At 35.1% G+C, this 27949-nt stretch overlaps 8 protein-coding genes across 8 annotated transcripts; 6 read left to right on the top strand and 2 right to left on the bottom strand.

The window, feature by feature from the left end:
- The first annotated feature begins 341 nt into the window (after nucleotides 1–341).
- Nucleotides 342–2348, top strand: LOC17893486 (protein DETOXIFICATION 1). The gene is made up of 6 exons (XM_006299141.2): nucleotides 342–595; nucleotides 672–1216; nucleotides 1309–1395; nucleotides 1479–1535; nucleotides 1634–2078; nucleotides 2169–2348. Exons 1-6 carry the CDS (start codon nucleotides 353–355, stop codon nucleotides 2217–2219), a joined length of 1428 nt encoding a protein of 475 aa, XP_006299203.1. The 5' UTR covers nucleotides 342–352; the 3' UTR covers nucleotides 2220–2348.
- LOC17892190 lies at nucleotides 2261–3483 on the bottom strand. The gene is made up of 5 exons (XM_006298514.2): nucleotides 3181–3483; nucleotides 3032–3101; nucleotides 2737–2948; nucleotides 2573–2645; nucleotides 2261–2489 (listed from the first exon to the last, which is right to left on the bottom strand). The coding sequence occupies exons 1-5, from the start codon at nucleotides 3280–3282 to the stop codon at nucleotides 2335–2337; spliced, it is 612 nt and encodes a 203-aa protein (XP_006298576.1). The 5' UTR covers nucleotides 3283–3483; the 3' UTR covers nucleotides 2261–2334.
- Nucleotides 3484–5298: 1815 nt separating this feature from the next.
- LOC17892502 (glyoxylate/succinic semialdehyde reductase 1) lies at nucleotides 5299–7142 on the top strand. The gene is made up of 8 exons (XM_023785984.1): nucleotides 5299–5478; nucleotides 5648–5758; nucleotides 5868–5969; nucleotides 6057–6158; nucleotides 6301–6416; nucleotides 6505–6583; nucleotides 6651–6821; nucleotides 6916–7142. The coding sequence occupies exons 1-8, from the start codon at nucleotides 5374–5376 to the stop codon at nucleotides 6997–6999; spliced, it is 870 nt and encodes a 289-aa protein (XP_023641752.1). The 5' UTR covers nucleotides 5299–5373; the 3' UTR covers nucleotides 7000–7142.
- Nucleotides 7143–7550: 408 nt separating this feature from the next.
- On the top strand, nucleotides 7551–9578 carry LOC17893090 (60S ribosomal protein L5-2). Its single transcript, XM_006296657.2, has 7 exons — nucleotides 7551–7633; nucleotides 8005–8074; nucleotides 8169–8387; nucleotides 8484–8563; nucleotides 8649–8765; nucleotides 8881–9185; nucleotides 9288–9578. The coding sequence occupies exons 1-7, from the start codon at nucleotides 7631–7633 to the stop codon at nucleotides 9397–9399; spliced, it is 906 nt and encodes a 301-aa protein (XP_006296719.1). The 5' UTR covers nucleotides 7551–7630; the 3' UTR covers nucleotides 9400–9578.
- A 676-nt stretch (nucleotides 9579–10254) lies between these two features.
- LOC111831464 (disease resistance protein TAO1) lies at nucleotides 10255–12948 on the top strand. The gene is made up of 4 exons (XM_023785621.1): nucleotides 10255–10850; nucleotides 10966–12082; nucleotides 12180–12473; nucleotides 12604–12948. Exons 1-4 carry the CDS (start codon nucleotides 10255–10257, stop codon nucleotides 12946–12948), a joined length of 2352 nt encoding a protein of 783 aa, XP_023641389.1.
- A 7097-nt stretch (nucleotides 12949–20045) lies between these two features.
- On the top strand, nucleotides 20046–24008 carry LOC17893431 (formin-like protein 1). The gene is made up of 4 exons (XM_006296804.2): nucleotides 20046–22163; nucleotides 22250–22455; nucleotides 22626–22870; nucleotides 22957–24008. Exons 1-4 carry the CDS (start codon nucleotides 20221–20223, stop codon nucleotides 23773–23775), a joined length of 3213 nt encoding a protein of 1070 aa, XP_006296866.2. The 5' UTR covers nucleotides 20046–20220; the 3' UTR covers nucleotides 23776–24008.
- Nucleotides 24009–24348: 340 nt separating this feature from the next.
- LOC17891266 (putative F-box protein At4g10190) lies at nucleotides 24349–25494 on the bottom strand. Its single transcript, XM_006300065.2, has one exon. It carries the CDS (start codon nucleotides 25492–25494, stop codon nucleotides 24349–24351), a length of 1146 nt encoding a protein of 381 aa, XP_006300127.2.
- Nucleotides 25495–26490: 996 nt separating this feature from the next.
- Nucleotides 26491–27880, top strand: LOC17892830 (rhodanese-like domain-containing protein 4A, chloroplastic). Its single transcript, XM_006299466.2, has 4 exons — nucleotides 26491–27129; nucleotides 27240–27342; nucleotides 27463–27588; nucleotides 27686–27880. Exons 1-3 carry the CDS (start codon nucleotides 26546–26548, stop codon nucleotides 27565–27567), a joined length of 792 nt encoding a protein of 263 aa, XP_006299528.1. The 5' UTR covers nucleotides 26491–26545; the 3' UTR covers nucleotides 27568–27588; nucleotides 27686–27880.
- Nucleotides 27881–27949: the final 69 nt, after the last annotated feature.

The following is a 27949-nucleotide window of genomic DNA, read 5'->3' as shown; positions in this document are numbered from 1 at the left end:
AAGTCGGAACGTGTCTACGTGATCCCCAAGTGCATTATCCTCATGTATTTCATTTTTTATCAGGCGGTGTCACATAAATCAAAAGTGATGGTTATAGTCTATAAAATTCTCCCATATTTTTTTCAATTTGTAAAGAACCTTTAATGTTTGTTTACTATAAAATGATATGAAAGTTCAAATCAGAACAGTCTTGGAAAGATAAAATAATTTTATTGGTATATCTAAATTAAATATTCTATACAAAAAAAGTCATCAGTCATCATTAACATTCGTGTCGTTTGGTCTATAAAAAGATAGAACAGAACAGTTATCTCAAATCAAAGACAAGGCCTTCAGCATTAGAGAGAAGACAATGGAAGAGCCATTTCTTCAGCGAGAGGAGCTGGTCACCACTAAGGCCACATGGCCAAGTGGTCAGCTCACGGCCGAGCTGAAGAGAGTGAGTCGCTTGGCTGCTCCTATGGCTACTGTGACTATTGCTCAGTACTTATTGCCTGTTATCTCAGTCATGGTTGCTGGTCACAACGGCGAGCTCCAGCTCTCCGGTGTTGCTCTTGCCACATCCTTCACAAACGTTACTGGTTTTAGTATTATGGTATTTTATGTTATGACTCTTACTACATCTTTCAATTCAAGAATCAAATCAACTCTCTAAAGTATTCTTTGTACAGTATGGATTAGTGGGTGCACTAGAAACTCTTTGTGGCCAAGCTTATGGAGCCAAGCAATATGAAAAAATAGGAACTTACGCATACTCAGCAATTGCTTCCAACATACCTATTTGTTTCCTCATATCAATTCTATGGATTTACATCGAGAAGATCTTGATTTCTCTCGGACAAGACCCTGACATATCAAGAATCGCTGGCTCTTACGCTTTTTGGCTCATACCGGTTTTGTACGCCCAAGCGATTGTCATACCGCTGACCAGGTTTCTGCTGACACAAGGGTTGGTTCTCCCTTTGCTCTACACTGCCGTAACCACACTTTTGTTCCACGTTTTGGTTTGTTGGGCTTTGGTTTTCGTGTTTGTTCTGGGAGGCAATGGACCTGCCATGGCTACTAGTGTGTCTTTCTGGTTTTATGCTATGATGCTATCATGTTATGTGAGATTCTCCAGTTCTTGTGAGAAGACTCGCGGATTTGTGTCTGAAGATTTTGTGTCTTGTGTTAAGCAGTTCTTCCAATACGGAATCCCATCAGCTGCAATGATTTGGTAAGTCTTTTTAGGTTGTTTGTCTATCAAGTTACATATACTAGACTAATTCTTCTTATTTCGTTTACATTTTCTTTATCTTCTTGTAATAGCCTAGAATGGTGGCTATTTGAACTACTCCTACTCTGCTCAGGTCTTCTCCCTAACCCGAAACTCGAGACCTCTGTTCTTTCGATATGGTAAGTAATATAGTAACACTTTGTATCTTTTGTGTTCTCTTTATATTAAAAAGTGTTAATCATGTTTCCTTCTTGTCGATCAGTCTTACAACAGAAACTTTACACTATGTAATTTCATCCGGAGTCGCGGCAGCTGTGAGGTACGATGATACGATCTCAATTCTCAATCTTTAAATAACATATTCAAGTTCCGCTGTATACCTTCATTTTGTAATCATTAGTGATTGGTTTCTTGCAGCACACGTGTATCAAACAGTTTGGGAGCTGGAAACCCTCAAGTTGCTAGGGTTTCAGTATTAGCAGGGCTTTGTCTCTGGCTAGTAGAGTCAGCTTTCTTTAGCATACTTCTCTTCACCTGTAGGAACATCGTAGGCTACACATTCAGCAACAGCAAAGAAGTTGTAGACTATGTGGCTGACCTATCTCCATTGCTCTGTCTCTCCTTTATTCTCGACGGCTTCACTGCAGTTCTTAATGGTGTTGCTAGAGGAAGTGGTTGGCAACACATTGGTGCTTGGAACAATATTGTTTCTTATTACCTTGTAGGAGCTCCTGTTGGAATTTACTTAGCTTTCAGTCATGATCTTAAAGGAAAAGGACTTTGGTGTGGTGTTGTGGTTGGATCCACTGTGCAAGCCACTGTACTAGCTATTGTTACAGCTTCCATGAACTGGAAGGAACAGGTAAGAAACTTTAGTTCTACATTGGTAACATTTGAGCTTGGTACACTTCTACATTTGTTGTCCTAATGCTTTGATTCTATTATTTTGCAGGCTGAGAAGGCTAGGAAAAGAATAGTCTCAACTGAAAATGAATTAGCATAAAACGAAGTGTGTTCCCTAATCAAGTTTTAATAAGAGAGAGAGATCTAATGATTTCATCATATTTTTTGGTATACAAAATATTTGCAATGTAATGGTTACAAGTGAATAAAAGACATCATTGGTTCCAAACGGGAATAATCCCTTGTGCAGCGAGGCGTTTCTCGACCCAAAAGACGACGTGGTTCGCAGTTGGTTTCCTCTCGTCGACTAGAAAAGGTTCCACGGTGCTCGGACCTGACCCGTGCGAGGAGATTGAAAATCCTTTTGCTCCTGTTTTATAAGCAACAAACCAAAAGGACATCATCAGCTAAAGAATCATCTTAAGCAAACGAACAGGCCCTAAGTTTAGTCACCTGTGAGGTTTCCAGTGGGGAAGAAGGCCCAAAAGGAATATGGAATACCTTTCTTCAAGAAAAAACCTTCAAGCTGTCTCAGTAACAAGACACAAGTTAATAAGAGATGACCGATGTTTCGATGATGATGATGATAATCGTCTTAGAAGTAAGAATCAAGAAACCTTGTTATCTTCTTGGAAAGATAAATCTATCTCAGAGATATCATCTTGAGCTTCAAGAATGGCTAGCAAAGGAGGAATCACGTCTTCTTCCATCATCTGTTTCAGCGGTTTCGCCACTGCAGCGGCTTTCGCAGCTGCGGGTTTAGGTTTCTTCGCTGGAACCGCCGCTGTTGATGACTCTTCTTTTTCTTTATCTTTCTTTTCAGTAGCAACTAGTAAAGAAAGAACAAGAAAAGTTACTCTCTTCTTGTGTTCTTGAACAGAACATTCTGTTTTTACTCAATCCGAAACTTACCAGCAGAAGTAGTGGATGATTCTTGGACGGCACACCGCAGCAATTGGTTGTCTTTTTTATTACTTGATTGCTGCAAAAGAGACAAGACAGAATCTGAAAACCATACTGCTTCAATACAAATGAGATGTAAATGTGAAAACATGACATACCAATGTTAGTGGTGGAAACAAAGAAGAGGAAGATAGAGTTGGAGTGGTTATAGAGATACGAGTGCTAGGGACTCTAAATGATCCTCCTGCTATTGATGCCATGTTAAAGAAGAAACTGAAACTGTAATTGAGATTCTTGATCAGTAACAAGATTTGTAGTTATCAAATCTTAGTTTCTCTCCATCTTCTCTTCTGGCTCCGAGTAAACACTTGATTTTATTTTTTTAGTGGAGCAAAGAAAAAGGAGAGAAGAGAGAGTAGGAGAAGAGAGACAAATGTGAAAATGGCTGAGCCGAAGAGTTGCCAACCACACACACCAAAAAAATGGGATATAACATATTTTTTTAAAAACAAAAATAAAATCTTTGCATAAAATACTTCCAACAATAGTTTTTTTTTTTTTTTTGGGTATTTCAAAAATATTCCTTTTCCAATACCATTTTTTAAAAATATCTTTTTTCTAATTTTATCAAAAAATTACTATAAATTTTGAAATTTATCAAAAAACTATGTGTAAGCTTATATTTAAAGACACAAATTATCTTTCTATGTGTGTAAATTTACATATATATTTCATAAATACCGTATGAATACCTTTTAAAAACCTTATAAAAACCTTATAAATGCCGTTTAAAACCTTTTAAAACCTTATAAATATTTGGATTTAGACTCCCAGTAGTAATGATGATCTTGATGTATCTTATCAAACATATAAAAGTTTATAATTTTTCATATTTAAAAAGGGGTATTTTTGAAAATGGATACAAAAGAGGGGTATAGCAAAAGGGGCATTTCTCAAAAATTCTCTTTTTTTCCAAAAGTTTTCTAAAACAAAAATTTACCTTTAGAAGTCTATTCATTTTACTCTTTTTCATAAGAAATTTGTATCAAGAGATATAGTTTTGTGTATCAAGAAATATAATTTTATATATAACATAGTTTATCTTATATATGGTGACCAAAACAAAAAAATTTATCTTATATATTTTCCTCAAATTTACATTAAAATATAAATTTAATATAATTTTTATGTTTTTATTTATTAGTCTTAAATTTTAATTGGATCTCTAGATTTTTTTTTAAAAAAATTTAGTAAAGTTTATTAAGTTAACAAACTATTTTTTTTTATTAAGATATAAGAGAAGTAATGACGTTAGCTTGATCGGAGGTTAAACTTGTACCATTTAAAATTTGGTGTGCATAATGGAAAAAATATTAATTGGTGTCTTAATCTTGAGGGAAAAAAAAGTGAGCACATTTTAATAGAAGTGAGAAAATACTTTATAAAAATTTCTCAAAACATTAAAATTCTTAAAACTGTGGCAATGATTTTAGACATAAATCTTTGACTATAAATAAAAATTTCATCTAACCTCTAAGCACAATTTCTTATTTCCAAGTTAAATAAACTATATACGATCATAAAATTAAAATACGTCCATCCAACAATATTGTTGGGTATTCATATATTTCGTTGATAAGATCAAAAATCAATTCAATTAACCCAAAAAAGCTAAGGAAGATTTGTTAGAGAGTCCTTAATATCTCTTTAAAGCAAGTTACTTAGCGGTCAAAGATCCGTAACATTCATCCCTTCTATTCTTATATGTGATTTATATTTATTATTTTCTATAATCTGTAAACAACGTATAACTTTGCTAATTATGATTTATTGTATATAAATTTAGTATTAATATTGTTACCACGGAGTGTTTTTCGTATATACATTAGTGTTAATATGGTATCCATTGAATTTTCGATTTGCTTCTCTACTATAAAAGAAGCCATTACATTACACAAGATTGGACTAAACTGAAACTTCATAAACCATTAGACCAAATGTTCAATTTACTTTAACAATAGGGTGGAACTCAGCAAATAAGTATGATTAAGAGCTTCGCACGTGAGTAGATACTGAACACTGATTCGAAAACTAAAGATTCCTACAACACTGGAGAATAGCCAAGTTTCTCCACGTGGCAAAATCTTGTTCGTTCTTTCTCTATTTACTTAGAGATGCAAAATGAATCAAACTTTAGGGAGCAAAATTGTAAATACTTTAATTTTAAGGATGATAATGGTTCTCTGATTAGAAAACGCTCCGGCTTTGTCACATTCTCAGACCAACCATCACTGAGCACTATAATCGCAGAGAGAGAGAGAGAGAGAGAGAGAAGTAGAAGAGTGAGAAAAATGGAAGTAGGGTTCCTGGGTTTGGGTATCATGGGAAAGGCCATGTCAATGAATCTATTGAAGAATGGATTCAAAGTGACTGTATGGAACAGAACACTCTCCAAGGTAAAAAATCTGATTTTGATTGTGTTTTGGAGATTTTCATTACTGTAATTGAAAAGGGTTTCAACGGATTGGTTAGTATGATTTAGTGTTTGGTTGTTCAGATCTGATAAAGTTGGAAACTTTGATTGATTTTGCTGTAATTTGTGGTGTGTTGATTGATTTTGAACAGTGTGATGAACTTGTGGAGCATGGAGCTTCAGTATGTGAGACTCCAGCTGAAGTAATCAAGAAATGCAAATACACTATTGCTATGCTCTCTGATCCTTCTGCTGCTCTTTCGGTATTTGAATTGACTCCTTTTTTTGCTTCTTAATGTGTGTTTTTAGCATTGATGATGATATGAGATGATGAGCTATAGAAATAGTTACAGTTTCCGGTTTTTTAATTAGGTTGTTTTCGACAAAGACGGTGTTTTGGAGCAAATCTGTGAAGGAAAAGGTTATATAGATATGTCAACAGTTGATGCAGAGACTTCTGTAAAGATCAATGAGGTTGAAGCTATTTACTTTTGGATTTGGATGATATTTAGATTGAAACAAAATTGATTAGTTTAATTTAGCTGTGTTGGATGTTGGCAGGCAATCACCGGGAAGGGTGGTCGGTTTGTAGAAGGCCCTGTTTCCGGTAGCAAAAAGCCAGCAGAAGATGGCCAACTCATTATCCTTGCTGCTGGTGACAAGGTACAACTCAAACTATACTTCTAGATGGACTGGTTGATCTCAGGAACTGTTGTAGTTTTGAAATTAGTAGGAGCTTAGGAACTAGAACTAATTCCACATTCAGATTGTCTCTCAAGCTGATATAATTTGTTTTTGTTTAAAGGCACTCTTCGAGGAATCAATCCCAGCTTTTGACGTCTTGGGGAAGAAGTCGTTTTTCCTGGGACAAGTTGGTAATGGAGCTAAAATGAAACTAATAGTGAATATGATCATGGGAAGGTAAATGTCCGTCTCTTTTAAGTTTACTATCATTGGTAGTACAAATGGAACATGGCTTTATGACACAATTGTTTTTCATCTGAGACAGCATGATGAACGCGTTCTCCGAGGGGCTTGTATTAGCTGACAAGAGTGGACTTAGCTCTAACACTCTTCTGGATATCCTGGTGAGATGATCAAACTTTTCAATTTCTGATTAATGGTGTTGGTTGAATCGGGTTTTGCTATGGGCAGGATCTTGGCGCAATGACCAACCCGATGTTCAAGGGCAAAGGACCTTCCATGAATAAAAGCAGTTACCCACCAGCATTTCCACTGAAACATCAGCAGAAAGACATGAGACTAGCTCTTGCTCTTGGCGACGAAAATGCTGTTTCCATGCCTGTAGCCGCAGCTGCAAATGAGGTTAGTTACTCAGCGAGAAGAACATATTGATTCTCCCCTGGGATTGTCTTCTTAGCATGAATCTGAAGACATATTTTTTTTTTGTTTTCGACAGGCTTTTAAGAAAGCGAGAAGCTTGGGACTTGGAGATCTCGACTTCTCTGCTGTGATTGAAGCTATAAAATTCTCCCGGGAATAGCAAACTGTCCAAAACAAAAATCCACTTATTTGGGGAATGGCTTAGTTACTGAAATGATTGTTATCTTCCCAAATAGAGATGTACTCATTTGGCCAAAACACATTTTAATCCTTCACACAATAAAAAGTCTTAACCACAATGCATTTGACCTCGCTTTATCTAGACGCAAATGCAAACACTTGTTTAAGCTAATCAAATGCACCATTGTTTACATCTAAACCAAAGATGCAAACAAAAATTACAACACTAACATACATATAACCACAACTTCAGTATTGTTTATGTCCGTAAAACAAGCAAATGGTCCGAAGAAGTTTCTGAAATTTCTCAAACTTCATATCAAAACTTAACGATTAGAATTTGAGGCTTGCTTGAGATACACGACCATTTGGGGAATAACTAATTTGAGGCTTTGTTTATGATCATTTCAAGATACTAGTGATAAATGCTGTTTGACTAATTTTATTTGGACAAAGCCCATAAGGCCCATTAAATCTTTTTAAGCCCAAGAGGAGTTTCCTAGGGTTTTGTCTTATAAGATGTCGCATTTAGGTCATTCCGCCTCTTGTCTTCTCGTCACTCTCATCTCTCTCAGAGAAAAGCCTCTCGTAGCTAGAGGAGGAATCAAACAATGGTAAACCTTAGCTTTCTTCTCTCTATCTCTTCTCATTTCTTTACTGTTTCTTCTTGGTTTTCTCCTCAAAGAATCAGATTTTTATCTTCATTTCTCATAGAAACCTCCTGCATTTTTACTTTGGTTAGATATGGTAACGAGAACTATGGTTTTTTCAGCTTTTTAGATGTGTTTCTTCATGGGTTTTTGGTTTTGTAACTCGCTTGGGAATTGAAATAGGAAAAGTTTGAAACTTTACATGTTTTTGTTCTGGTTTAGAGGTGATGCGTTTTAATGGTGTTTTGCACTTTAGATCTTTGTTACCCACGAAAGAACAGTTTATGTTGTTGGATCTTAGACTAATGAAATAGGATAATTTGGTTTTTTATTAGGTGTTTGTCAAGTCTGACAAGTCAAATGCGTACTTCAAAAGGTACCAAGTGAAGTTCAGGAGAAGAAGAGGTATAGATTCTTGATTTCGTTTACCTGATGATATTGTCTGGTCACTCTTTTTTTCAGACTGATACTGAAAGCTATTTCACTTTTTATTTTGTAGCTGGTAAGACTGATTACAGGGCAAGGATCCGTCTTATCAACCAAGATAAGAACAAGTATAACACACCCAAGTATCGTTTTGTTGTGAGGTTTACCAACAAAGACATCGTGGCACAAATTGTCTCTGCTAGCATTGCTGGTGACATTGTGAAAGCTTCTGCTTACGCACATGAGCTTCCTCAGTATGGTCTCACTGTTGGCCTTACAAACTACGCTGCAGGTATTGAATCAGTTCTGTGCTTTTTGTCTATTCCAGTTTTAGAGGTATGATTCTGTGTCTATGCTTTACTAATATGTAATATATTTTTGGCATCAGCATACTGTACTGGGCTTCTTTTGGCTCGCCGTGTTCTGAAGATGCTGGAAATGGATGACGAGTATGAGGGCAACCTAGAGGTAAGCTGTTGGCTTGGTTTATTTTTTAAAATATAAAGTTGAGTTTTTGTGTCTTGTTAATAGCTCAAATTACACAATGAAACAGGCCACCGGTGAGGACTTCTCAGTTGAGCCAACTGATTCAAGGAGACCTTTCCGTGCTCTTCTTGATGTTGGACTTATCAGGACCACAACAGGAAACCGTGTGTTTGGTGCTCTCAAGGTACTGAATTGTTGTTCTCAGATATAATTTGTTGGCAGAGTTCTTTTCTTATTGAGCAAATGATGTTACTGGCTATTCTTTAACACACTTTTTGGTTTGGTTCATAAAACTACAGGGTGCTTTGGATGGAGGTCTTGATATCCCCCACAGTGACAAGAGATTTGCTGGTTTCAACAAAGAGAACAAGCAACTTGATGCTGCAATCCACAGGAACTACATCTATGGTGGCCACGTCTCAAACTACATGAAGATGTTGGCAGAAGATGAGCCAGAGAAGCTTCAAACTCACTTCAGTGGTTACATCAAGAAAGGAGTTGAAGCCGAGGGTATTGAAGAGATGTACAAGAAGGTACATGCAGCTATTCGTGCAGAGCCCAACCACAAGAAAACTGTGAAATCTGCTCCCAAGGAACACAAGAGGTAAAGAAACAAAACAAATTTTATTAGACTCTTGGCTTGTTGGTGTATTGTGCATGCTTGTCTTATTTGATTTTTGACTTGGTTGTGTTATAAACAAAACAGGTACAACTTGAAGAAATTGACATACGAAGAGAGGAAGAACAAGTTGATCGAGAGAGTCAAGGCATTGAATGGAGCAGGTGGTGATGATGATGATGAGGATGATGAAGAGTAAATCAGTCCAGCTTTCTTTATCTCGCGTCTCTTGTAGCTTTTTATCTTTTGAGCTTAATGCCTAAATTTTTCTGTTTTAAGACTACAACACTCAGCTTTTGTCTTCACATTTTAATTGTGTTCGAGGATTTTGATTTTGAGGATACATTTTCTATTAAGAATTTATCATCTTATTATCCCCATTATCATCTTCATTAAGCTGCCATGTTAGTAGTTTGATGTTATGTCTTGTCCTCTAAGATTGGTCCATGATCTTAAAAGTTAACTTCTAACTGTTCTACCTGTCTATTCTTGGTCATAGTCATCCTTCTCTTCGTGTACGTAGTTCTTCATTCTCTTGTGCTTGGAGCTCTTACAGTGTATTGGAACTGTCTTACTTTCCATGTAATGAATAATCTGCCATGTCGTATGAACTTGTCGAACTCGGAAGCTCTACTACATAACCAAATGTTAGAATTTGGTACTAACTAGTAAGTATCAAACAAACCAGCTGATCATCTATGAGATTATTTGTATTTCTTACATCTTACCAATTAATATATTAAGATCCATTGGAAACCTCTTTATCAGCAAAATTACTAGTGACGATTAGTCCTCTTGCAAGATTAATAGAACCGAGTCTCATGGAATATTCATACCTAACCCCCACTTATTCACATTCTATGTGCTCTTATTTGTATGAAAATTCAATCAACTTTAGAAATTGGGTAGGTGAGGGTTTTTGAATTGTTGTGACATATTCTTTGTTTTACTTCCGTAAGCAAAAATATCCCTAAGGCTTATGCGTCACTTGTGTCTATCCCATACATACAAAGTCTCTCTCTTAATCCTTCATTCACTTCTCTACAACCACATAATGAACTCTTCTTTTGTACTTAGCACGATTACAGCTACAATAGGCTTCTTCATGCTTTTCAAAAAATTCAGATTATTCCACCAAGAAAACAAAGAAAATGATTCTCCTTCTTTATCTCCTTTATCACCGGTTCCTCCATCTTCTTCATCTCATAGCTGGAGACACCAAGTCTTTCCAAGCTTTCGCGGAGAAGATATCCGCAGAGACTTTCTTAGTCATATTCAGAAGGAGTTTCGGACGAAAGGAATCACTCTTTTCAGTGATAATGGTATCAAGAGAGGAGAATCCATAACTCCTGAACTTGTACAAGCGATCAGAAGTTCTAAGATTGCAATCATCTTACTCTCTAGGAACTACGCTTCTTCGTCTTGGTGTCTTGATGAATTGGCGGAAATTATCAAATGTAGAGAAGAGTTTGGTCAAACTGTGATGGTTGTTTTCAAGAAAGTAGACCCATCTGATGTAAAGAAGTTGACTGGTGATTTTGGGAGTGCCTTCAGAAAAGCATGTGCAGGTAAAACAAAGGAGGACATTGGAAGATGGATACAAGCTCTAGCGAAAGTAGCAACACTTGCTGGTTACGTTTCAAATAACTGGTTTGTCTTTATAATTTTCCATTTCTTGTTCTTAATTTTTTCATGTACGTTAAAAAATTTGAATGTGTATGTCAATTTTTTTGACTATCTAATGGATGGGATCTTCCTCTATTAGGGACAATGAGGCAATCATGATTGAAAAAATAGCAAGTGATGTTTCCAACTTATTGAATAATTTCACACCATCTAGAGATATCGACGAATTAGTCGGGATGGGAGCTCATATGGAAATGATGGAACAATTGTTATGTCTAGACGCTGATGAAGTCAGGATGGTAGGGATATGGGGACCATCCGGGATTGGTAAGACCATCATTGCCAGATTCTTATTTAGTCAGTTTTCTGACAGTTTTGAACTAAGCGCTTTTATGGAGAATATTCAAGAGCTCATGTACACAAGACCAATGTGTTCTGATGACTACAATGCAAAGTTACACTTACAGAGCCATTTTATGTCCAAGATAACGAACCACATGGATATTGAGGTTCCTCATTTAGGAGTTGCGGAAATTAGGTTGAATGACAAAAAAGTGCTTGTTGTCCTAGATAATATCGATCAGTCAATGCAACTAGATGCTATCGCAAAAGAAACTCGGTGGTTTGGTCATGGCAGTCGGATTATCATCACAACACAAGACCACAAAATTTTGAAGGCACATGGCATCAACCATATTTACAAGGTGGATTTTCCATCAACACATGAAGCTTGTCAAATATTTTGTATGTCTGCTTTTGGTCAAAAGTTCCCTGAAGTTGAATACCAGGAACTCGCATTAGAAGTAACAAATATTTTAGGTAACCTACCATTAGGACTAAGAGTTATGGGTTCCCATTTTCGGGGAATGTCAAAGCAGGAGTGGATAAATGCAATGCCAAGGTTAAGGACTCACCTTGATTCTAATATTCAAAGCATTTTAAAGTTTAGTTACGACGCATTATGTGATGAAGATCAAGATTTATTTCTTCATATAGCATGCCTTTTCAACAATAAAAGGATTGAGAACGTGGAAGAATATCTTGCGCATAAGTTGTTGGATGTGAAGCAAGGATTTCATGTATTAGCTGAGAAATCTCTCATATCTATTGAAGAAGGATGGATAAAGATGCATAATTTGCTAGAGCAGTTGGGTAGAGAAATTGTTCGTTATGAGTCAGGATTCATTCGTGAGCCTGGAAAGCGTCAATTTTTGGTTGATGGTATTGATATTTGTGAAGTACTCACTGATCACACGGTTAGTTATTCTATTATAACTCTTCAATTCCCTTGCTCCTTACAAATTAAATTCATTTTATAACTTACCTTTACATTTTCTTTGCGGTGTTTTATAGGATAGTAGAAATATTATAGGCATACATTTAAACTCATCTGAGTTGTTAGGCGAATTAATTATAAGTGAGAAAGCTTTCAAAGGAATGTCTAACCTCCAATTCTTAAGAATCAAGTGCGGCCGGAGTGAAAAAGTGTATTTACCGCAAGGTTTAAAATATTTATCTCAAAAACTTAGATTACTAGAATGGGATCATTTTCCAATGACATGTTTGCCTTCCAAGTTTTGTGCGAAGTACATTGTCGAACTAAGCTTGCAACACAGCAAACTTGAGAAGATGTGGGAAGGACATATGGTACGAAATTGTGATATGTTTCTCTTAATTTGACTTTAAACCTTTAGATTATAAAAAATGTGATTTTAACACTATTGTTTCAAGTTTTCTTGAATTTTGTTTCTTATGTTTCCTTTGTTTGTTTGTACAGCCACTCGTGAATCTCAAGAGGATGAATTTGTTCCATTCAAAAAACTTAAAGGAGCTACCTGATTTCTCAACTGCCACTAACCTTCAAACATTGATTCTTTGTGGATGCTCAAGTTTGGTGGAGCTGCCCTACTCAATTGGAAATGCTATTAATCTCCAGAAATTGCACCTTTGTAGGTGCACCGGTCTAGTGGAGCTGCCCAACTCTATCGTAAACCTTCATAAACTGCAAAATGTGACTTTAAAAGGATGCTCAAAGCTAAAGGCTCTTCCTACCAACATCAATTTGATACTCTCAACAAAACATAAATATAGAGAATCTGAACTAAGCAAACTTTTGCATTAATGTATTGTTATGGCAGCTTAATCGAATTAATAACTCAAGATTCACGTTTCCAAAATACATCTATGATTTAGATGCATAAAATTGTAGAGTCTCAAAAGAGACTTAGATTGCTCCTTTCACAGTTCAAGTTTTGACTGGAAACTGCTGAACAAAGAAGCTAGAGAACGCATCATCCACACAAGTAACATCCACACTAGTCTTACCTTGAAGATCTGAGACAAACTTTGAAACACAAGTCGACGGAGAACCATAGAGACAAATGATCAAAACATTAGATTATCATAATTATTTTGCTTCTTATTTTCTTACATTTCTTTTATCACAATAAAAGAGTGATGCTAAAGATACAAGAGAATGCAAAAAGAGTTATGCTATTGCGCTATGTCGTGGTGGATTCCACTTTTTATTTATTTAATAAAGAACGTCAAAGTAAACTCGGAGTAGCTAGTCATGAATTTAAAATTTTCATATAAACAAATTGATTAGGACTAGTATGATTTTATATACAAATCACCTCTAGCTAGTAGTATCCTATTTTTAATATGTCAGAAGTTCAGTGGAATCTCAAGCTTCGAGACTTGTTCTTTGGATGCAGATGTGGGCTTAACAAGTTATCCAAAGAATATAGCAACCCTTTATTCTACAAATTTGTCAATGACATAAAACTCCAACGAGCAAACGTGTGACAACATATATAACACATGCATCTTGTTGTTGATGATGATGAGAGCTAATTAATCAGCCAAAGAAAATAAAATTGAGTCCTTAACGACAAAAATACAAGGCATTTGATTACCTTATATGCCCCATAATGTTATGTAATTAAAAGGGCCTCTATTTTGGTAAAAGATGTATTTTATGTGTTTATTTTTTTTTTTTGATAAACTCGATCGGTTGATCCGGTCAGATCTGGGAGTATCACACCGAAGTGCTACAATGTGGACTCGTCGCCAATACCTAGGTGTTGGGCTACCACATCGCTTGAATCCAGATTAACGCTTTCCGACTAATGCCCGGGAATAATCAGGCCGCTTGTATTTCTGATTATCAGATAAACCAATTGGAGCTAAGCCCAACTGACAGACTTCCCACAAAGATGGTGTTAACAGCAAACCCAGGTTGTGGAAGTTGCACCCTTCCTCCAAGCTCCCCTACCACTAGCCCACCACCTCTTGGGCAAAAAAAATGTTTTATTTTTCTTTTCATTATCACCATAAAACAAACCCTAGGCACGTCACATACGAGACGATCTAGAAATCGTCAAAGGATAACATGCATAAGACCAAAACATAGGTGTTTACAGTCTCAACAGCAATACACCTTTAGGGAGAAGACAACAAATGCATGCGCAAAAGCTTTTGCTGGCTTAACGCTTTAGTTTCGTAAGCTACGTACCTAACGTCCAAATCACCTTTACTAGAATCTCAAATGTTGTGTTATGGTACAAGAAATACAAAAAGAGTTACAAAATTTCTATGTTGTATTTTTTAATAACTCACGTCAATAAAAATTAATAAAAGCAGACGACTCAAAGTAGCAATGATATGAAAAAATAATCATACAAATTAGGTTTCGAATGGTAATCATATCGCATTATAAAATCGAACCGCAACAGTATTATAACATTATCAAAATATTTGTATATATATTTATATTTATGTATTTTTGTTATTATTTGAACCGTATCATATTTCTTCCGTAGTAAAAAAATATAATTACCATTGAAAGTTCTAAGAATTGAGTAGTAAAAAAATTAAATCAAAAAATTCATCATTTCTAGTAATGTCATATCTCTGTATTATTAATCCAATACGTCAGAAGTTCAGTGGAATCTCGAGCTTCGAGGCTTGTTCTTTGGACGTAGCGATTATGGAAAAAAGAAATGTTAATAACCATATATAAAAACAAAAAAGTATAAATATAGCAAAATAAATCAGCATACACAATTATTGTTCAATAATACGACAAAATGCACATACTCATATGTCTATTACTAGTGTATACACACTACGTTATGCATATAAAAATATTGCAACTCATGCAATGTAGAGTTCATCAAATGTTGTGTTTACAGGTGGCCACATGCTAATTATATAATCGTAGTTTTTAATCAAAACATAATGATGGTAACACTTAACGAGATCTCACCCCAAAACGTCAAACTTGTTTGTCCACTAATGTTTGATTAACCAAATTATATATTAACGAGAAAACGATCCATCATTATGTTTTATATGGCATATGATTTAGAAACCATCCTCGTTGTTTATTTTTGTTGTTTCTTTCTAATTATTACTCTAATAAATTCAACAACTTGTATTTTAGTCAGAGTGTTAACTATAATGAACACTGTAGATGCTTCTATACTTTTGTTATTATTTGATTATATATATAACTCTTTACTCTTTAATTAGAGGTTTTTGTATAACCCGCAAGCAAACGTGACAAAATAAAGAAATGATCATAAATATTTTACTCATAGGGTCCTAATTCCATTTTTTAATTTCACTATTCTCACCTTTAATTAGTATTTTGAGTAATTCGTATTGAGTAAAGATAACGATCATAAAAAATAAAGTTTACATATATGATCGATGTGACATAGATAAAGTGTAATTATTTCTTTACCATCATAATAATTTTGCATCATTGCAGTTTACAATTATAAAAGGAAAAAAGGGAGCAGAAAATTACAAATAATATTGGTTTTGTTAGTGTTCTTTTCAATGTGCTCTACAAGAATCTTAAGAGTAGAATTTTCAATTCTGATAAGTAAAACAATAATTAGCTTGTAGTGTTATTTCTTGTTTTAATAATTTTGCATTGCAACTTTTTGTTGTTATGATTATTGTTATATATATATATATATATATATATATTTATCATATTGTGAAGATGATTGTGGATTTGTGATACTCTCCTTCTGACAACGAATAATATATGTTAAACTTAGCTTTTTATTACATTATGTATTTTTAATTTAGCTATAGTTTTTTTTTTATCAACTGCTATAGTTTTTTTTTAATTAACTATAATTTAATTTAACTATAATTTAATTAGCTTTTAATTTTTGCATCTTCGAGCGCTGATCATGAGGGTTCGAAGTGTTAAAGGTGGGGGAAGTGATGAGATAATATGTGGACATGACCAATCAAACGTTCAAGTTAGGAAACATTCGAATAGATGCATCAAATGCATGAGACAGTAACAGAATAAAAATCACTACCCAAGAATTAAAAGCTAAATATAATAAATTATTTTTAAGAGAATAGTTCTGAAAAATATCTCAAGAGTGAAACATTCTCCAAATGAATGCAAAAAAAAAACTATTTGCTTTTGCTACCGACAATCATATACTCTATTTTACCCGGCTGTCCCCTCAAAGTCTCTTGGGGGTTTGATGCTTTTGTAAATGGGAATGAGAACTCATTTGCAAGAGTTGTGCATATAAAAAAGTATAGGAGATTTTCATCAAATTAGGTTGCTAATTTATGTACAAATACAATCCATACTAAGTACTAATATATAAACTTATGCATAAATTCATCAACACATGTTTTGGTACTCACTTTGGTTTTGTTGTTGAGAAAGCAAAATTCTACCCTTAACCGTTCATTGCTCTTGATCCACTTATGCTTTGCTCAAAGTGTACTAACGATGGATCTAAGCTTCGGACCAAACATTGTATAACTAAGGGCGGAAAACTCTTACCAGATTAAACTACTACAACTTATGACTCGACTAGTAGTTCTCTAATAGGCCTAATGGTTTCAACATAAGGTTTAAAGTGGATTTTAGGTGTGAATGTATATGAGGACGTCTTAAGCATGTGTTGGTGCCTCGAGTTTTCCAAGATTAAGTGTTTATACAAACTGAGTTGATGTCCCCGAATCTTTAACCATCTTGAAGACTTGAACCACCATTCCCATGGAATTGTTTGAAATGCTATATCAAGCGAGTTTGATATGTAACACTACAATCATAACACCATATTGTACTTCTATATTTGTTTATTTTGTTATCATACACTCACTAAATCATTAAACTAAAATAACAACAATACAGCCATATGTAGCATCCTTATCTTTTTATTCATTTTCCACACACAAAAAATCGCCATTAATCAAACATTTTTCATTTTTTTTTTTGTCTAAGTAATTTTCTTGAAAGACTAAAGAGAGTGTACTTATTATAAGGTCTTTTGCATAAAAGTGTAACAAAAAAATGTAAAGTATAAATTCCAAATTCGAGTGTGTCGGTGGTTTACCTGATACTCTCGTACTCTTGCATTTTTCAGTACCTTTCCCACGTGACCCCCAAACTATTTTACTACTTTTCTTAGTCCAAATCCAAATTACTCATTTTATTTTAACTTTTATAATTATCTTACTTTATAGATTTTCCTAAAAATTCATAGGCCCACGAAATATTATAAGAAATCAAAAAAGTATTTTCATTACATTTTTGGTAGATTTTGGAGTACTGGTAAATTCATTATTTATGTCATTTTCAATATTATCATTTTCTAGTGCTTTGTCTTTCTGTCGCCAAAAAAAAAAATGCTTTAGAACTATTAAGATTATGTGTAGTACCCTATTTTATGATTGTGAAATCCATCAAATACAAACAATACCAATATGTTTATATGGTTATGAACTTTCGCCCCAAAAAAACGAGGATTGTTAGAATCGACAGTTGCATATCAAACTATATATTGTTAATTTAATAGTTTCGTCTGAATAGTTTTTTGTTTTAATATTATCTATTTAATCTTTTTTTTTCATCAGATGAGACAATAATTTTAATCACTTCAGTGCGCTTTAAACACACTTTACATTCAACGGATTGTTCAACATAGGAATAAATTGCCTAATAAGCTTAGTTCATGTGAACCAATTGGAACACATAGTTATTAGTAATCTAGTAAATACCATCTAGAAAAAGACTAGTATGTGACGTATAAGTCCAAATTACACAATGACCAAACCACTAAGTATCATCACATTTTAATTGAATTTTATAGAGATTCTATATAATGTATATGATCTTTGAATATGATATACACATCACAAATTCAGTTTGACAATGTTACTATACCACATTAAAAATTGCAACGATCAAATGATAGTGTGACAACTTTTTCCAACTGATTGATGAGTAGTGGTATTATTACATTTTGAACATAAACAGCTAAATGATCTTGGAAACTAAACACGTTAATATTGACATGTTATTTTAGCATCTCCTTTGTACAATTTATACACTTTCAATATTCACATGTTTTGTATCATATTCAATAGAACTGGCTTATGCATCTCCTTTTTTGGGTTAAATATCTTGTCTTTATTATAATTGTTTGCAGTACAATATAATGGTTTAGAGTTTACTTCTACATTTATGTTGCCTGCTTTTTTTATATATATATTTGGTTGATTTTTTATATTAATTATCTTGTTTAAAATTAATTTAGTTGGTGAATTCATGATAGCATAAAATCTTAAATTTAGTTTATTTTTCTTACAAATCATAAGTAATCCCAAAACAATAAGTAAACAGTTTGTTAATGATGGATCTTGCCCTAATTTACCAATAAATAACCAATATACACAAGTTTGATCTGAAGACATATAGTGATTGTAAAGAGTAAAAATTTAAGGACATGTTACTCTTTACAAACTATTTTAATATACTATATATTGAGAAAGATTCACAATCTACCGTTTTTATTATTTATTTAATTTAAGGAATGATTACTCTTTACGGACAAGTTTCTCGGTTAACATTCTACTGAGGAAGATTCACAGTCCACCCTTTTATTTTTATTTTATGTTTGAGATAATTTAAACTAAATATTGAAAATTTTTATTTATATTTTACGGAGCTTTACGAATTGAGTGAAATAGTTTAACATATTGCATTATGGAGTTTTATTCTAAATTTAATTTACAGATTTAGATTCTCATGAAATTGTTTTAGATGTCAAAAACAAAATTTCATGAAAGTATTTGTTAACCTAACCGTTTTTATAATTCAGATTTGTTTGGTACACATAATATATTTTTTATAATTTAGTTTTATATTCCATCTGTTTCATTATAAGTGATGTTTTAGTCAAATTTTTTTCAGTATAAGTGATGTTTTCAATTTCCTATACAAAAATTTAATGTATTTAATATTTTTAAACTAATTATATTTTATATCATATTTTTTTATTGGTTGAATTTATATTAGTTAATGATGTTTTTATGGAAAATAGGTAAGTTATATGTTTTATTATTTAGTGTATCAAAACCTTAAACATCACTTTATAATGAAACAAAAGGACTATTCTTTTTTAGTGCAAGTAAAAAAATATCTTTAAAACTAAAAGAAATGAGTATACTATTTTTTTTTTTAAACTCCAAATTGCTGTTTTTTTTTTCAAAAATAAAGTCCATATATTTCTAGCTTTTGTTGAACATTTTTTTCACTTAAAACATAAAAGTGGTTTTAAAGGACAATTTATTTTGCTTCCATTCAATCAAGTTTAATTTCCTCTCTTACATATATAATTTTCTCTTATTCTCATTATATTATTTGCTCCTTTTAATCTCTCCACCAGTTATACCTGAAAATCCAAATTCACGTTCCGCATCCAGTGAAAAAATGAGAAAACACATGGACCGACCATTTACACTTTCTTCGACAGTGTCGGTACACAAAAAAAAAAGAAAAAAAAAAACCAATTCTCCCACAACACACCCACCACTTCCTTAAATCTCAACCATTTTTTAATACCTTTTTTTCCATACTTCTTTATTTAATACAGTCTTCGTCAAACCGCCGTAATAATAAATATTTATTTTTGGTCTCACTTTCCCAAAAAAAAACTTTAACCAAAAAAAAAAAAAAAAATCGCATTTTAAAATATTCTCTCAACATTGTGCCTAGTACGGTGCAATGCAAAACACACAGTGTGTGTAAACACACTTAAACACGGACTATTACAAAGTCCACGTCTTTTCCTACGTGTCACAATCCCATATGTTCTTGTCTGAAAAACTTTGGTCCCCCCACTACTCTCTACGTAAACCCGAATAATCTAACTTAACCACTCTCTCATCTCTCTCTACTCTCTCACCACCATCACCAGAAGATGTTAAAAAAGTTAATCAAAACATCGAAACCATTACCAGAAGAATCTTAGCTGGATTCATCACTCTTCCTCCTCCTCATCTCCATCTCCATCTCTCAGATCTTGAACAACAACAACAAGAAGAAGAAACAACAACAATGCTCTTCTTGTTCTTGTTCTTGTTCTTGTTTCACTTCTCATCTTTAGATCTTATCCTCGCCGACGACCGTCGTATACTCCACGAACCATTCTTTCCAGTAGATTCACCACCACCGTCACCACCATCACCACCACCGCAACCTAAACTACCATTCTCTTCAACAACTCCACCACCATCAACAGACCCAAACGCTTCTCCTTTCTTCCCTTTATACCCTTCATCTCCACCACCTCCTTCACCATCTTCTTTCGCTTCTTTCCCAGCTAACATCTCATCACTAATCGTCCCTCACGCCACTAAATCACCACCTAACTCCAAAAAACTCCTCATCGTCGCTATCTCCGCCGTCTCCTCCGCTTCTTTAGTCTTCTTACTCATCGCTTTACTCTACTGGCGTAGAAGAAACAGAACTAATCAAGATCTCAACTTCTCCGATGATAGCAAAACATACACCACCGACAGTAGCCGACGAGTCATCTACCCTCCTCCTCCTTCTTCATCCACCACCGTTGCTCCGACACGGCGTAATGCCGAGGGTAGAAGTAAACAAAGAACCACCACTAGTAACAACAACAACAACAATAACAGCTCTGAGTTTCTTTACTTAGGAACAATGGTGAATCAAAGATCAATAGAAGAACAATCTCTAAGTAACAATGGATCGAGTTCAAGAAAACTCGAATCTCCAGATCTTCAACCACTTCCTCCGTTAATGAAACGAAGCTTCCGGTTAAATCCAGATGTTGGTTCAATCGGAGAAGAGGAAGAAGAAGAGTTCTACTCTCCACGTGGCTCACAAAGCGGGCGCGAGACATTAAACCGGGTCGGAGCTCCGGTTCATCATCAAAATCAAAACTCTAGATCTGTTAACAATGACACTATCTCTTGCTCATCTTCAAGCTCTGGCTCACCAGGAAGATCAACGTTCATTAGTATCTCTCCTTCTATGAGTCCTAAAAGATCCGAACCAAAGCCTGTCGTAACCACCACCACCACCACCACCGCAGCACCACCGACGGATTTAACAGATTACAGATTCGTTAGGTCTCCGTCACTGTCATTAGCTTCACTATCATCTGGATTTCTTCCGGTGAAAAACTCTGACCAAGGAGGATTGAATCAAATCTCAAGATCTCCGACGGTTACGTCACTAACAGCTTCACCGGAGAATAATAATGACAATAAAAAACAGAGCTCGCCGCAGCAAAGTCCGTTATCATCTGCTTCAACATCACCGGAACGACGACCTAATGATACACCTGAAGCGTACTTGAGATCTCCTTCGCATTCCTCTGCTTCAACATCGCCGTATAGATGTTTTCAAAAGTCTCCGGAGGTTTTACCGGCGTTTATGAGTAATCTCCGGCAAGGTTTGCAATCTCAGTTACTATCTCCTCCGTCTAATGGAGGAGGAGGACAAGGCTATCTTAAACCGTTAGACGTATTACGTTCTACTTCTTCATCAGTTTGTTCCTCACCGGAGAAACCTTACCATAAGTCACCTAAGTTGTTGTCTTCTCGGAATTCACAGTCTCTATCATCTTCTCCGGATAGAGACTTTAGTCATAGCTTAGATGTATCACCACGGATTTCGAATATATCACCTCAGATTCTACAGTCTCCAGCGAAGATTTCACGTGTGCCGCCACCTCCGCCACCTCCTCCACCAATGCCGTTATGGGGAAGACGGAATCAGGTGGCTCATAAGGTGGAGACGATCTCGAAACCGCCTTCTCTCATGCCGCCTTCACATCCTTTTGTGATCCAATCTGAAAACTTGCAAGTGAGTTCTTCAGTGGAGGAGGTTCCAGAGACGGTTAGTGTGAGTGAGCCGGCGGAGGAGACTCCGAAACCGAAGCTAAAGGCGTTACATTGGGATAAAGTTAGAGCAAGTTCGGATCGTGAGATGGTTTGGGATCATCTTCGATCAAGCTCTTTCAAGTGAGTTAATGTGTTGTACTCTTATTTGATACAGTTATGGTTTTGTGAGTAATGTGGTTATTGAAGTTTATTGATGTGGTTTGCAGATTAGATGAGGAGATGATTGAAACGTTGTTTGTGGCAAAGTCGTTAGATAACAAACCAAATCAGAGTCAGACAACTCCACGATCTGTTGTCCCGAACCCGAACCAAGAGAACAGAGTCCTGGACCCGAAGAAGGCTCAGAATATCGCAATCTTGCTTCGTGCGCTTAATGTCACTATAGAAGAAGTTTGTGAAGCTCTTCTTGAAGGTAAACTATGAGTTCTTCTGCATTTGTTTATCTAGGAAGAATCATTTTGAACTAAGAATAAGAATTTGTTTAGCTGGAGAGTTTTTGGATGATACTCTGAAAGCTTTACTTCATTCATGGTTGGGAGATTCTTGGTGTTGTATTTATGTTCTTTGTTATGTTTTTTTCAGGCAATGCTGATACACTTGGGACTGAACTTCTTGAGAGCTTACTAAAGATGGCACCGACGAAAGAAGAAGAGCGAAAATTGAAAGCGTACAAGGATGATTCACCCGTTAAGCTTGGACAAGCTGAGAAATTTCTTAAGGCAATGCTAGACATTCCTTTCGCCTTTAAAAGAGTTGACGCATTGCTCTATGTAGCTAACTTTGAGTCTGAGGTTGAGTACCTGAAGAAATCTTTTGAGACTCTTGAGGTATTGTATTATCGCAAAGCTAATTTTTGTCTCTTTTTACCTGTGTCTGTATCAAATCATGAATTTATCTCCAATGTTTTGTGTAGGCTGCTTGTGAGGAACTGAGGAATAGTAGGATGTTCTTAAAGCTACTAGAAGCGGTTCTTAAGACAGGAAACCGTATGAACGTTGGGACAAACCGAGGTGATGCACATGCGTTCAAGCTTGACACACTCCTCAAACTAGTCGATGTCAAAGGCGCCGACGGGAAAACAACTCTCTTGCATTTCGTCGTACAAGAGATAATCCGAGCAGAAGGCACACGTCTGTCAGGTAACAATACCCAAACAGACGACATCAAGTGTAGAAAACTCGGTCTCCAAGTCGTATCAAGTCTCTGTTCAGAGCTTAGTAACGTCAAGAAAGCTGCAGCAATGGACTCAGAAGTACTAAGCAGCTACGTGTCCAAGCTATCTCAAGGCATTTCCAAGATCAACGAGGCGATCCAAGTCCAATCAACAATCACAGAAGAAAGCAACAGCCAAAGATTTTCAGAATCGATGAACACGTTTCTGAAAAGAGCTGAGGAAGATATCATAAGAGTACAAGCTCAAGAGAGTGTAGCGTTATCTCTAGTGAAAGAAATCACAGAGTATTTCCACGGGAACTCGGCTAAAGAAGAAGCGCACCCGTTTAGAATATTCTTGGTTGTTAGAGACTTCCTTGGAGTAGTAGACAGAGTCTGCAAAGAAGTAGGGATGATAAACGAAAGAACAATGGTTAGTTCTGCTCATAAGTTTCCTGTCCCAGTGAACCCAATGCTGCCACAACCTCTCCCTGGACTCGTTGGACGAAGACAATCTTCTTCGTCGTCGTCTTCTTCTTCCTCTTCGTCATCAGACGACGAACATAACACGTCTCATTAGTTTCTTTAAGGTGAGATCTCAGCTTTTGTCTGTGCAAGTTTGTTGTAAAAAGTTATCTGTTTTGTCATAGTAGGTTTATATATATATATATATAGAGGAGAAGGAAAGATTGACAAAGACAAAGTGTTATTATTTTTTTGTTTTTCTACATTTGTGTAAAATAATATAGGTTTACGTTTAAATTAGTTCTTTCTTAAACTAATAATCTAAAGAATAAACTAAAATTAGTTCTTCTTAAACTAATAACTCTGTGTTTATGTCTCAAACTATCTTACAATACTTGAAGGTAAAGTTACACAACTCGTTCATAGTCCTTGTCTTTTAGTCTAAAAGTTTAAAATGTCTCACTCACTATGCAACAAAACTAAGGTGTCCAAGTTTCTATAAACTGCGAATAAAATGGGACAAGACAACATTATATACAGAAACTATCATCTTGGACACAATAAGCCATATGAAAAGGACAATCACAATCTGTAACCATCGTTTAGAAACAAGTTATATAAAATAGCAATACATAAATATCGTTAAAAATCTCAAGAGTTGTATAAAATGCATAAATTAGTGTGACCACTACATTATAGTATAATCACTACTTGCTACGGTACTTTTTAACCTTTTCTTCAAAGAACCCCTTGTTGGATTTGAACCAAAACTTGGAACATAATTGACAAGAAGCTTGCATAGAGATTTAGCATCGTGATGATCCACTTGTATGGATTTATTTTCTCCCAAAATGTTTAAGAAGTTGTTAGAGACTCCATTTTTACCACGGCACACTAAAACTTTGTTACCCGGGTCGACCAAGAAACTCATCGTAGTACAAACGCAAAAGGGCTGGTGTATACTGGCTAAAGCAATTGATAGGAACTTGATCCATGACGCGGCTCCGTGACTCTCAATCTTAGTTGCAATCCATATATTTATATAGGGTGACCTATTTTGAAACTTTTGCTGAGTAAGCAAACAAAGTTTTTGCTCTTCTCTAGTCACTGATAAGCTGAAAATAGTATAAGAATGATGATCACCCGGAAGAGACACACTTCTGAATCTTTCTGTTGAAAAATCAAAACTTTGTAAGAAAACCACATTGTCTTTATTACTACAAGCAAGCCAATAAGTATTTCCATTCACATACATGATACGGCGCATCCACGGTGGTATGTGCCAGTCTCTAGTCTCACTTAAATCCCTCCACGAATTAGAGGTAAAGTCATAGATTTCGGACTCAAGTAAGTATGGGCTGACAAGTTCACCAAATTGTTCCATCCTCAAGATTTTGTACTTGTTGCATGAGGTTTTACCGAGAGCAAAGTTATCTAATCTCTTGTAAGAGATTCTTGGTTGAATCCACTTGGTTTCACGTGAATACGGGTTCCAAACAACAAGTCTAAGGTCTTTGGTGGTGCATAGCAATAAGCCGTCGCAGTGTAAGATGTCAAGTATTTTGACTTCTTTTGAAGACTTGGAACGAGGATCCTTCAGGCTAAATTGATCTATTACCTTTACCATGTTGTTGTCAATTTGGTGGAGATTGACGCTCGTTAGATATACCTTAAAATCAATCAACATGATCATTGTAGCATGAGAACGCTTCTCAGCTAGTCTCACGTCTTTGATCAGAGCTTTCCATCTTTTCGATACACATCTTAATCGTGCTAGAGAAGCTGCTGAAGCCTTATCGAGTATCTCCACTACCAACTCCTCTGGGAGATACATTGTGCTCGAAATTAGGGTTGAATACTTGGGAAACAAGGGATACGAGAGATGATGAGAGCTAGTGTTAAATAATTAGACCTAAAACAAACAAGTATGTTTTTATTGAGGGATTCAACGTAGATTTAGCCTTTACTTGGGGTTGTGGGCTTTTTTACGAGACGCCTACGTACGGCTTCCTAATTTTTCAAAGTAGTTTAGAAAATAAAACAGTGAAATTATTTATTTTTGATTACAAAGAGTTATTCTATAATATATTTGTGTAAAAATCTTAATCATCACTTACCACTTCTACCAGATGTTATATGAAACATATTTTTTTTTGATACATTAGTTTTCTTTGTCCACTTAACAATGTTTTAAAAGAAAAAGTCATTCATTCAAAATTTTAGGTGAGGAATTAATGTATATAAAGTTCAACTAAGCAAGGATATATATATATATATATATATATACCCTGGCACAGGTTCAAATGTATATTCAAATTTAATTTAAAATGTTATTCTAGTTGTAGCATTAAAACATTATATATATATGTGTGTTTGTATGTATTATAAATCTTAATATTAAATTATATATAGAACATTATTATTGAGACCGAAGTCTTATTCGCATCAATGGAACAAGTCTTTCAGTTTCAAACCGATTATAATCACAATTTTTAACGAAATTAACGCAATCTTAAGCATTGTTAAAACTACAATCTCATGTAAAAAATTTCATTATTCTCATAGCCATATTAATACAATTTAATTCTTTTTAGATATCTTAACTTTATCTTTAATTTTTATTTTTCCGCTGTTAATTTTGTTTGTTATGATTAAAGATTTAAAGAAAAAACAAAAATAATATTTATTAATCATAAACAAAAATAATTAGATGAGAAATCGGAAAATCAAAATAATATGTGTACTTTTTATTAATTATACATTAGTTTGTGTATTATTTGGTAGTATATATTTTTCTACCAGATATTAAATAAGTTTTTTTCTTTTCTTTTTCTCTTATCTTTCGGCGCTTCCACTCATCGTCGTCTCTCGTCGTCATATCACTGATGACGTCTCTTCCGATAATCTCCGCATCCTCTCCTCCGCGAAACCTAAACCTAACCAAACCATCTTCTTCAACATCTCAAACCCCAAAACCAATTCACATTTCACCAAAACAACTCCTAACCAAAACCCATCTCTCTCTCACCATTCCCCAACTCATCCTCACATCCCCTGTTCTCGCATCTGAGTCGTCCTTCGACTCAATCTCAGACCCACCAACCGGAAAAATCGATTTGGAGTCAATCTTGGTCACAATTGACAATTTCTTCAACAAGTATCCATTTTTCGTAGCTGGGTGTACTTTCATGTACCTTGTGGTTTACCCTGCTGTGATTTTTTACTTGAGGAAGTATAAACCAATCTCTGCCATGAACGCGTTTCGTAAGCTCAAGAACGAGCCTGATTCGCAGCTTTTGGATATTAGAGATGAAAAGACTTTGGCTTTATTGGCGTCGCCGAATCTTAAGTTTCTTGGTAAGAGTTCAGTTCAGGTTCCGTTTAGTGAGAGTGATGAGGAAGAGTTCTTGAAGAGAGTTAAAGGATGCTTCTCTGTTCCTGAGGATACTGTTGTTTGTGTTCTTGACAAGTAAGGAATACACAAAAGCTTTAGACTTTTTAACAAAATTGGACATTGCTTTGTGTTGTTTTTTAGAGTTCTCTTCTCTCACATGTTGTTACATATGATGTGGAAGGCAGTTTTGATGGTAACTCTTCGAAAGTGGCTGAATTGCTGATTGAGAATGGCTTCAAAGAGGCTTATTATATCAGGGGAGGTGCCAGAGGGAAGAATGGTTGGTTGGTATGTTACATCTCTCCCTATGTTTTTGCTAGATGGACTACATTGTTTTGGGACTAGGTTCTGTCATAGAGTCTTGAAGGTTTGGTCTTTTTCTTGCTTACGTTATTACCTATGTCTCAGGCCATTCAAGAAGAGCTTTTGCCTCCACCTGTGCATATGTATACTGCAAAAAATGTGAATTCTTCAAACAACAATGAAGCATCGGTTGTTGGAACTGAAAACTAGTTCAAGAGCATATAGCCTATGGTATGCAGATTATCATTCTCTGTTAGTTCAAAACATACTAGACCTCATGCTATTATTATAAAAGAACTCTTCTTTTACTTTTGCCTAAATTCTGCAGTGGCAAGACATGATACTGCCAAATCATGGAAGAGTTATAGTGAGAAAGCTTCTCTAGGGTGGAAGACTTGTTATATATTGAAATACTTGTGTAAATCTCAAGACCACTCTATGTTTTGCAAAAGCTAACCTTGTCTACAGAATGATTTCTCAAGCCATCCCAATAAAATGAGACTAGTTGTTGTTCTGAGCATTATATGACTTGTTATAACCATAGAAGGATAAAGTTTGTGTAATGCTCTTCCTGAGATTGTTGAAAATATTT

This window comes from Capsella rubella, unplaced genomic scaffold (assembly GCF_000375325.1).
Source record: "Capsella rubella cultivar Monte Gargano unplaced genomic scaffold, Caprub1_0 scaffold_3, whole genome shotgun sequence".
NCBI lineage: Eukaryota > Viridiplantae > Streptophyta > Magnoliopsida > Brassicales > Brassicaceae > Capsella > Capsella rubella.
This window is presented reverse-complemented; position numbering and strand designations above follow the sequence as displayed.